The sequence below is a fragment of the Barbus barbus genome (genome assembly GCF_936440315.1).
Source record: "Barbus barbus genome assembly, chromosome: 28".
Taxonomy (NCBI): domain Eukaryota; kingdom Metazoa; phylum Chordata; class Actinopteri; order Cypriniformes; family Cyprinidae; genus Barbus; species Barbus barbus.
This window is the reverse complement of record NC_136756.1, coordinates 16,042,228-16,060,266: the sequence shown is the minus strand read 5'-3', so window position 1 is coordinate 16,060,266 and position 18,039 is coordinate 16,042,228. Positions and strand designations below refer to the sequence as shown.

General features: G+C 39.0%; 1 protein-coding gene across 3 annotated transcripts in view; it reads left to right on the top strand.

Moving 5' to 3' along the window:
* LOC306848552 (serine-rich coiled-coil domain-containing protein 1-like) overlaps positions 1-18,039 on the top strand; it is an 85,395-nt gene that overhangs the window by 38,050 nt on the left and 29,306 nt on the right. For all 3 annotated transcript variants that reach the window (XM_079383177.1, XM_079383178.1, XM_079383179.1), the window contains exons 8-10: positions 1,412-1,489; positions 6,771-6,848; positions 11,692-11,769. In XM_079383177.1, the coding sequence (XP_079239303.1) occupies positions 1,412-1,489; positions 6,771-6,848; positions 11,692-11,769 (234 nt within the window). The remainder of the gene's footprint in view (positions 1-1,411; positions 1,490-6,770; positions 6,849-11,691; positions 11,770-18,039) is intronic.

Sequence of the window (18,039 nt, the reverse complement as noted above, 5' to 3'; positions counted from 1 at the left end):
AAACAGAAATGTCTGGCTTCTGAAAAGTATGTTCATTTCTATGCACTCAATACTTGGTAGGGGCTCCTTTTGCATGAATTACTGCATCAATGCGGCGTGGCATGGAGGCAATCAGCCTGTGGCACCGCTCAGGTGTAATGGAAGCCCAGGTTGCTTTGATAGCGTCCTTCAGGTCATCTGCATCGTTGGGTCTGGTGTCTCTCATCTTCCTCTTGACAATACCCCATAGATTCTCTCCATAAAGCTTGTCAGCACAAGGAAGCATGAAGTGCTCTAAAATTTCCTGGTAGATGGCTGCGTTGACTGTGGACTTCAGAAAACACAGTGGACCAACACCAGCAGATGACATGGCAGCCCAAATCATCACTGACTGTGGAAACTTCACACTGGACTTCAAGCAACATGGATTCTGTGCCTCTCCACTCTTCCCCTAGACTCTGGGACCTTGATTTCCAAATGCAATGCAAAATTTACTTTCATCTGAAAAGAGGACTTTGGACCACTGAGCAACAGTCCAGTTCTTTTTCTCCACAGCCCAGGTAAGATGCTTCTGACATTGTCTCTTGTTCAGAAGTGGCTTGGCAGCCCTTTTCCTGAAGACGTCTGAGCGTGATGACTCTTGATGCACTGACTCCAGCTTCAGTCTACTCCTTGTGAAGCTCTCACAAGTGTTTGAATCAGCTTTGCTTGACAGTATGCCCAAGCTTGCGGTCATCCCTGTTGCTTGTGTACCTTTTCCTACCCAAATTCTTCCTTCCAGTCAAATTTGCATTTAATATGCTTTGATACAGCACTCTGTAAACAGCCACACCTTTCAGTAATGACCCTCTGTGACTTAACCTCTTTGTGGAGGGCATCGATGTTCTTCTTCTGGATCATTGCCAAGTCAGCAGTCTTCCCCATTATTGTGGTTTCAAAGAACAAGAGATACCCTGAATTTATACTGTAGGGATGGTCATTAATTGACACTCAAATGTAAATATTCTAATATTTTGAGATACTGAATTTTGATTTTCATGAGCTGTAAGCTCTAATCAAAATTAAAACAAAAACTTTTGAAATATTTTACTTTACATGTAATGAATCTAAAATATATATGAAAGTTTCACTTTTTGAAAAAAATTTACTTTTTCACGATATTTTTGAGATGTACCTGTACATGTTTTTAAGTTGGTGAAACAGTAAGTGGAAATTATATTTTGAAAGCTTTTGGTGAAGAGGTTCTCGTAGTCTTCAACTGTGTGTGGGTCAGTGGTTAAAAACACACTTTATAATACTGCCAAGCACAGGAACCTCAGAGGCAACTAGTTCAGAGTGAGATGAGCAGAATATTATTTACAGTCTTTTTTAAATAGTTATTTTCTTTTCATGTGCTCATTAAATATTAAGATGTCTGATCTTTGCCTTTCAGAGCACTGAGATCAGTCCTGCCAGCAGCCTTCACTCTCTACCCATAAGCCCCTGCAGTGAGAAATCACTCCCCTTTAAGGTAATTGTCCACATTCAGTGTTGTCAAAATGTGTTTCTTTTCTATTAATATCGTGGATGAACACTTTCTTTGCTGCTAAGGTATCATTGTCGGGTCTCACTTTGATTTTAAAAAGCTCGCTTTCATTTTTTTCCCCTCCCTGAAGATTTCAAAGCCTGTAGATCAAACATAACGACGGCGCTAAATGACTGCATTGAGACAGAGGTCTCTCCATTTTTATGTAGCTAATTTTCTAACTCCATTGTGCCTCTCCTAAACTCACTCTGCTCTTTTCATTCAGGCTTCTCTCTCTGGTAGGGTTTGAGTTACATTTTTCTCCACCGTCAATAAAATTTTCCCACTATCTTGATGAGATTATTTGGTTCTGTACCCTAATCTAGCTTGTACTGTCATCGGGAAAGGTTTATGATTTCGTATGAGGGGTTTTGCTTGGTAGAAGAGGATTTCGTTTTTCATCAGGACTTTTTTTTTTTTCGGCTCAAATTCTGCGACGTGGAAACGAGGTCTGCGTCTTTCTCTGTCCTCCTTACTGACCTACATGGAGTGCTAACAGAAGCGACTGTTGCAGCAGCAAATCACGTGACATTCCGGCTCATCCGTAGCCTAGCGCCACGCAGCGGGAGAAGGAGATGCTTAGAATAGGACCCCATGCATTCTGACATTGTGTTCAACAGACAGGAGAGGGGTGGGACTTGTCCTGATTCATTCCGTTAAAAAAAGGAAAATATTCCCGATTTTAAAAATAAAGCCCCAGAACCCACCTGAGACGGAACCGTGTCACTTCACGTCCTACTTTTAACAGAAAACTTCTCTCACCAAACATTTGTTATCCCCAACTTCTTAATAATTAGAGCCAGCGGAAAGCGTTCTCCTGCGGCGAGAGCAGGTTGAGAGAGGTTAGAGGAATAATGGAGCCTCTTGCTCTGCACCCCGGGAAATGAGCTTGGACTGGGGTTCCAAAGTCATTCGTCCTGGTGTCCCTGTCAACTGCGCATTAATAACTCCTTGTTAAGCGGGTGTAGTTGCGCCCGCCACTCTGAGGGTGTCCTGTTTGAAGTTTATAACATTACAAACCTTCTTATACAGGAATAACTGAGGACATCTATCACATTTACTCCCTTTTATGCTTACCTTCAAAGTACATCAGTGAAATACTCTGCACTTCTCTAATCTTGTACCATTCTTGGTAATGAAACTGCCAGGTAGGGCTCAGCGATATGGCAAAAAATATCTCTTGTATTTTTTTTGTCTTTTTATTCAGCCTTTTGTTGACATAAATCTATAATGGCATACACTACCGTTCAAAAGTTTGGGGGTCAGTAAGAGTTTTAAAAAAATTTTTTGAAAGAAACCTCACTAAGGCTCCATTTAGTTGAACTTATACAGTACAAATGGTAATATTGTGAAAAATTATTACAATTAAGATAAGTCTTATCTATTTTAATAGATTTTAACATATAATTTATTGCTGTGATGGTAAAGCTGAATTTTCAGCAGCCATTACTCAAGACTTCAGTGTCATGATCTTTCAAAAATCATTCTAACATGCTGATGAAATCATCATATTAGAATGATTTCAATGCTCAACGAAGATTTCCTATTATTATTATTATTATTATTATTAATGTTGAAATCAGTTCTGCTTAATATTGTCATTCTTTTTTCATACTAATTTAATGAGTCCTTGCTGAATAAAATAATTAATTTCCTTCTTACTGACCACACATTTAAATGTTAGTGTGTGTATATTACCTTGAAATATCTTGATTTATTTTTTCCATCTGGTTGAATTATATTTTTAACCACACAGCCATGGTAGCCAATGAGATTCAGAGTAAGGTAAAATACAGAATAATAATAATAATTGAACATAATTAAGGCATTTTCTCTCACCTTCTTCAGTAAATTAAATTGAGAAACAATGATATTTAATAATTTATTTAGAACCAATAAAAATATATAAGGCATCCCCTGGAAAATGGATTGTCAGATGGACAACAATATTTTTTTACTAAAGCATTTAATTTTAATTGAATTAAATTGATTCACATAAATTATTTCAACGTAGATTAGAAGCTCTAACATGGTTCTGCCACTGAAGTTTAAGTTAGACACTATTGAAATATCTCTCTCTGGAAAGGATTGCAAAACTAACCTAATGATGTGGTCTTTAGGAGAGCGAATATTCAATATATATCACCCTGACCCACCACTAGGATATTTGTGGCATTAAAAGAGACTGATAAACAGAATGCTCACCGCATTCTTGGTGACAAAGCGTTATTTATTTGACTGCATCGATTGCTGCAATGTTAAGCATTGCCTTTTATGATCAGGGCTCTGTGATTAGTAGGACATTCTCATTTATTAGGTCCTTCATCCTCTTCTTGCCTCAAGTATTTAATCTAGGACAGACAGATGGAGGAGCCACTCAAATGCAGCTTTACAGCACGGGGTAGAGACCCAGCTCTCTGTCCTGTGTGTTGTATATCCGTGTGTGCATATGCAACTGACCAAACGCCTCTCTAGAGGTCCTCCATTGCACTGCACAAATAAAGTGCCTCTTGTTAAACCTCTATAATTAAGATATAATTAAATATTCCCCACATGCAGGGATTTGTAGGAGGTTACATTCTGCCTGTTTGCTGCATACATTGCTCAGGACATGACCTTTTTTTAATTATGAATAATTAATAATTAATTTTTAAATACTTTATGTACGCTACAACGTTTGATGTCAGTAAGTTTTATTTAAATAATATTAATTTAATAATGTATTTTAATATAAAAAAATGGAAGACCTGTATTTAAATATTTCACAGTATTTGCTGTATTTTTGATAAACCTAGGCTGGGTGAGCATAGGCTGGGTGAACTGACTTTCAAAAACATAAAAAGAGCTTATCAACCCTAAACTTTTAATTGGAAGTGTATATTCATAGAGTACGGTTCAAATGTTTGCCATCCTAAAGACATTTTTGTGTTGCTGAAAGAAACCAATGCTTCTGTTCAGCCAATGAAGCATTTAATCATCATAAATACAGTCTAAAGCACATTTTGGTATTTGAGACACTGTTGCAAATGTTTGTGCTGCCTAATGAAGTGTGGAAATTGCACAGTATCTTTCCTGCAAGTACACACTATCTCAAAAGTATACTCTTGCAAGTCAGATGTTGGTTTTAAAATGCCTAAACAAAACTATCGGTAGATTTCATGCACTGCTGTCTCAACAGAAGAAAACAGACTGTATCTAACCAGAATAAAGATAGAAGTGAATGGGCCTTCTTCACAACAAGAAGAGGACAAGTACATCAGAGTCTCTAGTTTGGAAAACAAACCCCTCCCTGGTGCTCAGTTGGATGCTTCATTGAACAGTGCACACCAAACACCAGCTTCAGTTGTAACAGCGAATACAAGGCTCTTAGATGCTACTGGCCTTTAGGCAGAGTTTCAAAGAAAAAAAATCTGAAACTGGCAAATAAGAAGAAAAAAGTATATTGGGCAACAGATATAAAGATATAATAGTAAACAGTTAGAAAAGTTCTGCTGGGAGAAAGAATGGTATGAAACCTCACCTGAATCTCTGACTGTTAGAATACTGAAGTTCTGCTTTGTAGCAAGGAAGATCATTTGAAGGCCAGAGGCTAGATTCACGAAGCATTCCTGAAGTGATCGTTCACCCAAAAATGAAACATGAATGAAAGGACAGAAGTGCTGCTAAGTACAGAAAAAAAAATGTTTTGAGGAATGTTGGTAATCAAGCAGTTGACAGTAGCCATAGACTTACATGGCATGAAAAAAAACAGTGAAATTCAGGGACTACCGTCAGCTGTTTAGCTTCTTCAAAATATATTTTGTGCCCAGCAGAAGAAGAAAAACTTTTACAGGTTTGGAACAACTTGAGGATGGGCAAATGATGACAGAATTGTCATTTTTGGGTGAACCATCTCTTTACGAATAAATTTTATTTCTTCCTATTTTTAACTTAGGAATGAAGTTAAGGAAATTTGTGTTCCCAAAACATTTCTTAAGAATATTATCTTGTTTTCTTAAGATTGTGCTGAAGACAAAACTTGAAGAATTTTGATTTGGAAATGTTTGACACATTAAAAAAGTGCTGAATTCCTGTCAAGTCAGTTGCAATGAAAAGTATGTGTTTATTATAGTTATTACGATCATCTACAGGCAGCGCAAAAAGACAGCCTTTGAGTCATTTTCATTTAATTGATTAGAGAATCTTCAGCAGGTACAGCCATGTTTTTAAGAAAATATTTGAGAGGTGCAATTCTTGTAAAATTCTTTAGGAATATCTTCTTTCTTAAAAAGCATAAATTACAAAAAGATTTTCATAACGATTTGAAACCTTTGAATGGTAGCAAACTTGGTGAGTGTGTTTGTCACCCACAGTAATGATTGTTTTTAGTTCAAAAGTGACTCATTGCAATATTGGCCATTTTAATGGTATTGTAATCATATTAATGATAATTAATGGCCATTGTTATACAGCTAAAAGAAATCTAGTATTTGAGTTCGGTTTAGTAGCGATGAAGAGCTACTTGAGCCTTGCTGATGGGTTTATAGCAGCTCATAAAGTGTAGGTACTGTCTGATTCTAGTTTAGTCGCTGTGTATTTCATCATCGTCTCCAGGCAGAAATTAGCTTCCTTTTAGAGTGAAGCATCAAAGATTGACAACAGCTCCCTTCAGATGTTTATGTAATGTCAACAAAAGGAGCGCATTCAAGCCAAAGCCAGAGAGCTTTGAACAATGATGTCTCCAAGTACGTGACATTGAAGCTCATAATGCCCTTCCCTGATCTCTCACGAAGGGCTCCCGTCTCATGCATGTTGTGTCCGGCTACCTCATGCCAGGGCTGTTTAATCTCCACGGGGCGCTTCTTTTAAAGGAGGGATGTCGTTTTTGGGGTGGCGGTTCTTTTCGGTCGTTCGTGGAGGCCGTATTCTGCTCCTGGACCTTACGGTCCTCCACTGCTGCCCTTGAAGCTTCAGTCCCGCCCTCCCCTCCCCCAGCCTCACATAATGGATGCTGACAGCACAAGGTCGTGGGAAAGTGCCTGCTAGTTCAGGTGAAGTTTATGGAGGAGAATGAAACCACGGCACAGAAAGCACACCTCCACCTCTCAGCCGCGGCAGTTTTATGCCCACACACTAGGCTGCAGATTCAAACTGGGGGCGATGGCTTGAATAACGCAGACTGACTTTTTTTTTTTTTTTTTCTTCTTTTTTTTTTTTTCAAATGTGTTTGTGTGTGCTTTGTGTGCAGGATCCTGGGAGAGAAGAGAACCAGATCCTGCAGCTGAAGGAGAAAGACGAGCTCATTGTACGACTTCAGGCTGAGTTGGTGAGAAAACTCGACGAACTCAACGTAACATTTCATAACCGCAAGTTTCATAACCACCTTCAGAAAGCCTTATGATTGCAAAAACAGGTTCCTTTGCTCCATTGTCATTGGGATACCCTAATTTCATGCATTTATTTGACAGTTCGAGTTAACATCCTGTTGGTTTCATGTCCTTTCCCTCTCCCAAGGCTCGTGATAGGAAGTTATGGAGATGCCGCTTGGCAGTTTCCTTTGAACTGGGACGATATTTGATAGACTCACTTAACGTGCAGTAAACAGTTTGTCGCGTGCTTTATATGCACTGTGAGACACATAATGTTCCCAGTCCCGGCAGAGACGAGTGAAGGAGAAATATGACAGGTCCATCTCAGATTTATAGAGTAGTGGTCTTGAAACGAGGGATGGAATGAGATGGCGTGATAGGCAAGGAGGAGGGGGTAGGACGAATAAAAACAATAGAGGGCAGTAAAGAGGCTGTAAAAGCAAAAGGACAAACAAAGCGCATATTTCAAACAATTCATGACTAATTTTTATATCTCGTCTAGCATTAGTGACTTCTTATTGGACGAGAGGAATGAGTGGTTAAGATTCACTGAAAAATGTAAATTGTGTAATTTTATTTTCCCGTATGACATTTTAAATATCTTCCTGCTTGCTTTTTTTATTTGTTTCCATTGAATGATCACTGATGCTTTTAAAAAGTTTGCAAAAGCATCATAAATGTATCATAACACTCGTTTATAAGCGTCATATACCATATTCCGTATTCCAAATGCCACAATTTTGATGACTCCCATTTGTAGTCATGCATCTCAAAAAAGTCAAATTTGGTAAATCGCCAACTCACATTGAAAATGAATGACTTCTGGAAACTTTGGTGCTGCAAATCTTTAACATTTAGTGTATTCTGATTGGACAAAAGGAATGAGTGGCTAAAATTCCCCCAAAATGTAAACTCTGTTCTACAAAGCCCCTCCTTCTGACAAGCACAGTCTGCTCTGATTGGCCAGATGACCAAGTGCATGGTTATTGGCCGAACACCACAAGTACGCGTCAGAAATGTAAAGCACCTTACCATTCAGCTCTGTAAATATAAAGACAGTTAATAATGTCGTTAGTTTTACCATCAGTTCAAGCCCGAGAGGGGAACAGAGTCACATGACAGACACAGTGATGATGCTCGTATGTATTTGCAGTACACATGCCATGGTTAAGACAGCTGACTCCACTGTGATGTGACCCTGTCTCTCTCTCTTTCTCTCTCTTTCACACACACACACACACACACACACACACATGCAACGCATCACTTTACACTGTGCATAAGTCCATATTTGAACAGTCAATAGCAAATACTTAAACTAATAACAAAATATACTTACAGTCACTGATTCAGAAGCGCCAGATTGTCATAGCAAAGTTGGAATTGACAATTTTGCCCCTTTTTTTTTTTTTTTTTTTTTTTTTTTTTTTTAGAAATAGCATTTGTGCACAGCCAGCCTTGTACTCTCCTAGGTTCACAAAACCGTCGTCCATAAAATGCGTTGCACAGATTCGAGCATTTGGGTTGTGCTGTTCTGTTGTAAATAATCTTAACCTATGATTCCTAATTGCATCTACTTTCGGAAGGCCAAATAAAGTGCTTTTGCGTACACACGGAAACACAGCGTCTCCCTGACATGGCTGCATCAACATTACTGCGGTTACTGAAACCACGCCTTCTGTGCATATACAGGTCCTTCTCAAAAAATTAGCATATTGTGATAAAGTTCATTATTTTCTGTAATGTACTGATAAACATTAGACTTTCATATATTTTAGATTCATTACAACACAACTGAAGTAGTTCAAGCCTTTTATTGTTTTAATATTGATGATTTTGGCATACAGCTCATGAAAACCCAAAATTCCTATCTCAAATTAGCATATTTCATCCGACCAATAAAAGAAAAGTGTTTTTAATACAAAAAAAGTCAACCTTCAAATAATTATGTTCATTTATGCACTCAATACTTGGTCGGGAATCCTTTTGCAGAAATGACTGCTTCAATGCGGCGTGGCATGGAGGCAATCAGCCTGTGGCACTGCTGAGGTGTTATGGAGGCCCAGGATGCTTCGATAGCGGCCTTAAGCTCATCCAGAGTGTTGGGTCTTGCGTCTCTCAACTTTCTCTTCACAATATCCCACAGATTCTCTATGGGGTTCAGGTCAGGAGAGTTGGCAGGCCAATTGAGCACAGTAATACCATGGTCAGTAAACCATTTACCAGTGGTTTTGGCACTGTGAGCAGGTGCCAGGTCGTGCTGAAAAATGAAATCTTCATCTCCATAAAGCTTTTCAGCAGATGGAAGCATGAAGTGCTCCGAAATCTCCTGATAGCTAGCTGCATTGACCCTGCCCTTGATAAAACACAGTGGACCAACACCAGCAGCTGACATGGCACCCCAGACCATCACTGACTGTGGGTACTTGACACTGGACTTCAGGCATTTTGGCATTTCCCTCTCCCCAGTCTTCCTCCAGACTCTGGCACCTTGATTTCCGAATGACATGCAAAATTTGCTTTCATCCGAAAAAAGTACTTTGGACCACGGTCCTTCTCCACAATCTTCCTCAGGGTCCGGTCACCTCTTCTCGTTGTGCTGCGTTTTCTGCCACACTTTTTCCTTCCCACAGACTTCCCACTGAGGTGCCTTGATACAGCACTCTGGGAACAGCCTATTCGTTCAGAAATTTCTTTCTGTGTCTTACCCTCTTGCTTGAGGGTGTCAATGATGGCCTTCTGGACAGCAGTCAGGTCGGCAGTCTTACCCATGATTGCGGTTTTGAGTAATGAACCAGGCTGGGAGTTTTTAAAAGCCTCAGGAATCTTTTGCAGGTGTTTAGAGTTAATTAGTTGATTCAGATGATTAGGTTAATAGCTCGTTTAGAGAACCTTTTCATGATATGCAAATTTTTTGAGATAGGAATTTTGGGTTTTCATGAGTTGTATGCCAAAATCATCAATATTAAAACAATAAAAGGCTTGAACTACTTCAGTTGTGTTGTAATGAATCTAAAATATATGAAAGTCTGTTGTTTATCAGTACATTACAGAAAATAATGAACTTTATCACAATATGCTAATTTTTTGAGAAGGACCTGTACATGCACAAACAGCTACATAACACACTAAAGAAAAGGAAAACAAGGAATCACATCATTTGACCCCTTTAACATTTAGTGTCTTCAGATTGGACAAGAGGAATTAGTGGATAAGATTCACCTAAAAATGCACTTTACTGTATGAGATTTTGAATGTCGTCCTGCTTGCTCTTTTTCGTGTATTTACATGCTTTTTCAACATTTTTGAAAGCACCACTCACCATTCAAAGCATCATAACCGCATTTCATATGACCTGTACATTATATTCCATGTCCCAAAGTCTTTGCTAAAACCTATCAGTGCTTACGATGACTCACATTTGTAGTCAACATTCAAGCTCTAGAAATCGCCAACTCTCAATGAAAACTAATGACTTCAGGACACTTTGGTGCAGCATCAGATTGTGTGAATGAATGCACTTTTATTCTTCAGCAGCAGCACAGCATTACTAGTTTAAACGTTCTCCATTCTTGCTGATCGCTGTCTATGTGTTCAATGAAAAGATTGCAAGTTTGACTTTCGCTCAGTCTGTAGAGGGTTGAATTGATGTTGTCCTTATCTGTCTTCTCTCCGAGAACTGAATTCAGAAATGTGCTCCCAATAGTGTTAAGCACGTCTCTGAAGGTCAGTATTTTTCTCTGAGAAAACCGTCTGTTGGTAAATACCACAGTGCTCACTGCAGTTTCTCTGCTCCATAAGAGCCCAATGACTGAAACTCTGTGTGATGTGGGTTTCGACCCGAGAACTGCAGTGGTTGTTTTATTTCCAGTAAAGCATTCATACTGAACACATGTAAACACGTATGCATAATGTGGAATCCTGCTGACGACATTGGAATCAGCAGAAGAGTGACATCATCGCTTTGCAGATTCTTTCGCCCAGAGACCTCCGCTCTATTTTTAGTGGGAAAAGAACCTGCGGCCACAATGGCTTAATAAATCATGACAAAAGCTCGTAAAATAATACTCACTGGTGAAACTGGCAGCCTGCTGGCTAGGCTCGTCTTTGTCAATTTTTACTGTCTTTATTGAATGTCATTAATGAAGTATGGCTGCCCTAAATTTTGCTGCACCATATTTCTTGTTTTATTAGTCTGCCGTTCTGCAGCTTTCGAGAGGGGTATTAAGGCTGCTTTATATTCCAAGTCAAGACTCAACATTTTTTTTGATCATAGCCGATATGAATGTACAGTCATTATCAAGACCCTATATATGTATGTGTGTGTGTGTATTTCATCGACACATACAGTTTTATGGAATGCCTTTTATAAATAAAATCAATTGTCAATGTTAATTCAAAAATCAAAATAAATATTTGCTTTTCAAATTGACTGATAAACACACAGTTTTAGAATGTAATAATTATTATTTTTAATTATTTGTTTTGTTATAATAAATCCTTATTTATGTCGTGTTTAGAAATAAATTATCAGTGTATTCTCTTGTTATGCTTTTAAATGTTACTTGTTTAAAAGTTGTTTAAAAATTGTTCCCTCGTTTTTATTTTTAAGTGGCACTTTGTCCATACAGTTTAGCCAATATATTAATATACATCATTATATGGCTATATGATGATTACATGACCACAAGATGTTGAGATTGACAAGTCAGAATCAAGTATTCCAGAAAACTGTTTTATGTCATAAAACTTGTGTTAATGCTATGCCACCCTTTTCTGATACATACATCTTTTTAACAGGAATCCACCCGCGCTGCTCTGAAATCTCTTTGCCAAAAAGCTGACAAAAGCACTCAGACAGATTTCTTACTCTCAGAGGTGAGTACCCATTAAAGCACCGTACGAAGGCTCCTGACGATGCTGCTAATGTTCTGAGGTCATTGAGCTGTGTCTGGTTTTTCTAATTGAATACAGGTCCCCACATCTGTCTTTTTCATTTCACTGATTTTTAATGGTAAAGGGCACTGAAAGTTGATTTTCAGTTTGAATGGGAATCTATATAGCGAAATTGTGGTTTCTGATTTCAACAACACTTTTGCTAACCCTCTTGTCCGCTGCCCTTTCGATAGTTTGACTGCCCTCCTTTTCTCCCACCCGTTCAATAATTGTCATTGTCCTTTTTATTTGTTTTTATTATAAATTTTAGTCAAGCTAGTTGCTTTCTCGTTCCCACAGACGGCTTTTTAATGGCTCACACACAACAAATGATGATGCTATATTGCAGTGAGTCAGCAAACTGTGTTCAAGTGCTTCAAACTTTAAATGACTCATTAACAGAGATTAATGCAACAGATATTAAAGCATCAGAGACAAACCCAGCCTTTAAATCGTCTTCTCTCTTTCGTTTGCAACACTTACTCAAATGAAGACCAAATTATGTTTGATAGTTTGATTAAAAGCTATTTGCGCATTTTTGAGAGATGTCCTTCTAGTTATAAATCTGTTTGTGGATTTTCAGCATTTGTGATGAGCATATTATCTCTCACTGATGGTTAAGATGAACGATATGATGTCATATATTCCATGCCCTCACAGTGCCCGCATCAGTATGCCTTTAGTCCCTTTACTCTGAAATAGCTTTCAGTTGGACTCCCGTGGAGACATGGTCCATTTTCCCTCTGGCATTTAACATCTCTGCAGACTTTGTGCTTTGTATTACTGCTAATATGCGTATGTGATGTGAATTCGGATGGCTTTTTCAAATTGCTTGACAATCCATTCCACGGCTATCGCGGCTCTAATGCGTCGCCGCTCCATCAGACCTCGGCATTGATGAAAAGTGCTGTAAAAAAGCCGAAATATTAGAAAGAGTGCTCATTATGGAGCTGTGGCATTAGATAAGCGACATTTTCACAGTAAGCCGGCGTGTTTTTTTTGCTGCGGTGCCAAAAACAGCCAGCGTAGAAATGGTCGCGTGGGAGGATGTGGGAGAATCTTCTTCCTGTCTACCTCAGATGTGCCGGCAATGGATGAGAGTGGAGAGGAACTGCACATGCACGAGCACGAGACCCTCAGGCTTTCTGAGCGCGATGCACACCATCATTCTTTCCCCTCCGCTCAGCCAGAGATGAGTTCTGCATTTCCACCCTGCCCTATGTAGACTACACTGCTATATGGGTTACTGCATTGAGGACACGCAAATATCCGAAAGTGTGTCTACAAGTGGGTCAGCTATTTCGAAGGCTGCTTCAACTGGAGGAGGTCATCTGTTTCCTTTTTTTACCCTCGTTCTTTCTCTCTTTTTTTTCTGGAGCACCCTGCTTCTCTCTCCAGCTGAGCTAATTAGTTGAAAGAGAGAAGAAGAGAGGCTTTGGTGCCCTCTGAGTCACAGTGCACCAGGGGTGTCAGACTGGCCTCTTTCGGAAGCACCGGACAACGATCCCACACGGTTCTCACAGCCACCGACTTCTCAGTCTTCTCCGTCTCCGCTGGTTCGTGCTGAGGGGCTCCTGTCAGGACAAAGAGACATGGCTAGATGGACAGGAGCCAACATGCTCACCTGTCCAAAGAGAATGAGAAATGTGTAGTATGAGTGATGTATAATGCTCAGGTGAAGCACATCTTCCATGCATTCATGTATAAATGGAGCACTGTTGCCCACACATGACTCTAAAATCGTGACACTAAAATATGCACATTTTAAATAAAATAAAATATACATTTAATTTAAATAACATTTTAAAGGAAAAAAAACTTTTTCTCTAGATGTACTTGTATTTTCTCAGAGACTTTCAATGTTACTTGTCTTTTTTTATTCCCATACTTTTATTTTAATTCCAAACTCTTATGACTTTCTTCAGTGCTTCTCTGCTGTATGGCGCCCCTAAAGGGACGTGGTGGTGGAAAAAATTTGGGGTGGGAGGGACATTTTTTAAATTTTTTTTAACTTTTTGTGTTCTCGCGGAAAAATTGTGTGTCCCTCGAGAAACTTTTGCAAAGATATTTGCATTCGCTCTAAAAAAGATATTTTAGAATGTCCCAAAATCGTGCCTTGAACTATAAGCACTGACTGTATTTCTTTATAGTTGAGTCCAAGTTCAAAATAAAACTCTATGAACTGCTACATTATGAACGTACGGAGCTGTATGAACCACTGCATGGTGTAAAATAAACAGGAAGTGCTTGTCCGAACTCAACAGGTTTTGTGCGAGAGTGCAAAAATGTCTCGAGGGAACTAAAAAAAAATAAAAAAATTTCCTCCTACCCCAAATTTTTTCCACCCACCACAAATTTTTTCCCCAACATAATGTCCCTTTACAGGCTCCATACTGCTACCCAACACCATTAATGTATAATTTTCCATATATACTATGTATGTATGTATGTGTGTGTATGTGTGTGTGTGTGTGTGTGTGTGTATAAATATATATTTATATTTGTATAAGTTCTTTTTCCTTTTGTACGAAGCCTGACTGCGCCGTTGTGTCTGTTTATTTTGCTTTATTATGCCAGTCTAAGCCTGTTAATATTAAGCTCTGCCCTCCACACTGCCGTTCAGTCATTTAAATGAAAAAGCATTTAAGAGCTCATTTACTCTGGCATTCCTCCCTTCCATAGCGGAGATATGAAGTTTTATGGATTAGCTTCTGTTTTGTGTTATTTCCCTTCCAGTCATAAATCTTTTTTATAGAAGTGACAGTTCTTATTAAAATGCTTGAATATTTAGCCAAATGGAAACCACTTCCAGCCAGAATAAGTCGTTTTTGCTGCTTGCCCAAACAGTTGGATCTATACCAGTGAGGGAGATTGATCAGTGGTCAGGTCTGTATAGCTGGAGGACACCTGTTAATGGAACATACTGGACATCTCCCACTGCTGTTTTTCTTCTCTCCAGCCAAACCTGCTGAGAGGTTTTTGCATTTCAAGCCTGTTTCACAAGCACCAAAAATCTTTTCAGGCACCTCTTTATTTTTTCCAATTCATTTTGGTGCTTATTTATTTATTTAGATTAATTTGCACGAGGGGGGGGGGTCGCCCAGTCTCATGCAGAGTCATGCTGTGGCCCATCTGATCACTCTGTGTAGGGGACCTGTTATGCTAAACTCCCAACTTCATTGGGAGAGCGGTAATTGTTGCGGAGCGGTAATTGTTTCCCTTCTTTTATATGTGAACAAGGTGTTCAACGAGATTTTGTTTGCCATTTATAGTTCTTGTTTTTTTTTTTTTTAAATTAGGGCTGTCAATTTTAACATTTTAATTTAGTGTGATTGATTATAGAACAAAATAAGGCTCTAAAACAATTAATACAATTAATAATTTCGCCTGACTGCTGTGTAAATTAAATTATAAGGAAATTGTCTGATAATTGGAGCAACACTGACTCTTCTGAGCCAGTCTGTTTAATGAATCGTTAAAAAATGCTAAATTATTGAAATATTACAAAAATGGAATTATTCTAACAAATAAAGAACAACTGAACTGCATAATTTGGGTCCTGACCTGTTAATTTGCAAAATAATATTTGAAATTATTATTGTATATAATTTTATTACTGTAAAAATTAGTGTATGTAATAATAATAATAATAGTTTACATTAGTATTTTATATTTTACGTTTTAAACTACATTTTACAGCAATAACTGTGAAAGAATTTCATTCTTATGTAAACAATATGGACATTGTAATTTAAATATACCCAAAAGAATAAAATCAAATGGATTTGCATCAAAACACCAGCTTGTGACTCAGGTCTGTTATTCTTAAATTAAACCATTTAAGTTTAATGTTGCCTGAAATAAAATGCTAAAACAAGTAAAACTAAATAAACTGTATAGACATATTTAAAAAAAGAAACAGCAAAAACTAATAAAAATGGCAAGCACAACAAAATGACTTAAACTTTAGCTAAAATTAAAATGAAAATATAAAATTAATTCAAAATATGAACAAAAACTATAGTATATCAGTGATAAATAACACCCTCATAACTATATTAACCCTAATCTACATCCCTTTTTAGACACTGAATGAAGAAACCCTTAATTGCTCAAACTTTTTTTTTTTTAACATTCTTTCATTTCACGTTTTGATGCAGTGCTCACGCCTGTTACTTTTATTTTTCCCTCTTTTCGTCTTTTTTGTGAAGGCCCTTTCAATCCATGCTTAGCTGCGTGAAATATCTTCCACTTCCACCCTGCAGCTCTTATCCATAACTCTGCCTGAAGTAGTGCCAGCGGTCAGCAACGGGGACGGTGATGGCTGAGGCCTCATACAGTGTGCTGTAACTCGAGCCGTAGGAACCCTGCAGCCTGGGCCTACCCTCATCTCTCGGAAACGGCCTGGGTGATTTGACTTCCGTATAGTGCATGTCATCCCTCATGATGGTTCTACCTTGACCCGTCAACTTTTACCGCCTTATCGGCCTCTGATTTTTGTCAGCGTTGTAAAGCATCTTCAGTGTATTTAGTGACCTGGTGAGGAGTAGATAAACTCAGTGCCAGTGCATTAATGAGACACGGTTAGTAGGTGAGTTGAATTAATGATCCCAGATAGAGGTTTCCTGTTGTCCCTGTGCATGTTTTCAAAGATATATGCTTTGTTTTCAGGGCCACGCTCGAGTCAGCGCCTCTTGCAAGAGACCATGTGAGTTTTCTCACTGTGTTGTGGTTGTTTGTGTGTTTCCACCGAAGCATGGCATGCTGTTCTGCCACCCAGGGTTTGAGCTACTGGTCCTCCTTTCCGTGAATCTGCAACCAGCCGCTTTCTCCCTTAGTTTTATCTCCTTGTCTGTTTATCTTTGTTCCTTTTCTTCCAAAAAATTCAACACAGGTTATCACTGCGCACGGCTGGATTCTCTACTCTTGGAAGTACACCAACAGTCCCTTTTGGATGGCCACGCTCACAAATGCCACTTGAAAATTCCTTTGAAACACCATCTGTACAACCGACACTTTGTTTGCATATTATCTCTTTGTGTTTTTTAGTTAGAGCTCTCTAACTGTCCATCACGGATTACTCATCTCCATCCTCAGCCAGCGCCAGCACTTCAAATCCAACCTATTGTGTCTGCGTGTTTGATATCCATAACTTATTAAATGGGAAAGCTTTAAAGTAACAGTTGAGGAAGCACGCAGAGCGTACGTGGACTGTGTGTGCAGCATTATAATCCACCCAGACGGTGGAAAGAACAGTACCCAGTACTCGGTGTGCCCAGGGCAACCGGAATGGGAAGATGAAAACTCTGTATTTATTCAGGTGGAGAAGCTTTCTGCAGAGAAGCAGTGAGCCTCTGACGCTTTGATCCTCTTTGTCTGTTTCTATTGATGTGTACAATTGTGTCTGTCGTACAGAGCCAAAAAAATGGCACGAGAAGAGAGTATCTGTTCTGCATTACCAGGCAATATTGACCTATTTGTTAACAGGAATAGGAACTCCTGGGATACGGCTGATGCTGCTCCAGCGAACGCGGGCTGTGTGAGATCCGCAGGCCATGGAACGAGTCGTTTCATGCTTTTGTTCTGGCGTTAGTGTTTAATTAGCAAAACACTGTCCCTTACCAGTTTGGTCTTTTATGTTTTTGCCAGAACCCCTCCCCTGTTTGTTCATTTCTTTTATTTACGAGTTCAGCATGCTTTTGCCTGCATTGGCCATTGCCCGGACCGGCATCTGAAGTGCATTGCGTTTAGACTGATGCGTAGTAGTTTCCTTTCAGTGATAAACACCCTTTGGCTCGTAATTAAGTGCCGCTCTGTGGCATTATGCACAGGGTGAGATTGAGATAAGTGAGCTGGACAGAGGCCAGGATGTAGTCAGGTGGTCTGAGGTCCCACCTCTCGTTCTCTACAGGTTTTCGTACAGACTAATGAGATCTCATCCTTCAGAAGGATGCACAGGCTCAGAGAGGCTTTGTTGCTAGTCACATCCTGTTGATGCTGCCTCACGGCTGTATCCAGACTCTACTCACCTGCAGGGAGAACAGTAGAGAAATGGGAATTCAGCAGGGAGGAGGAGACTAGGAATGGGAATTGTAAGAAATGTAATTGTTCTGGTTGTAGTTCAGATTCCATGACAGTTGTAATATACTGCTATACTGTAAGTTTGATTTCATTATACAGTGCTGTGAAAAATATATTTTTAAAGCTTTTCAT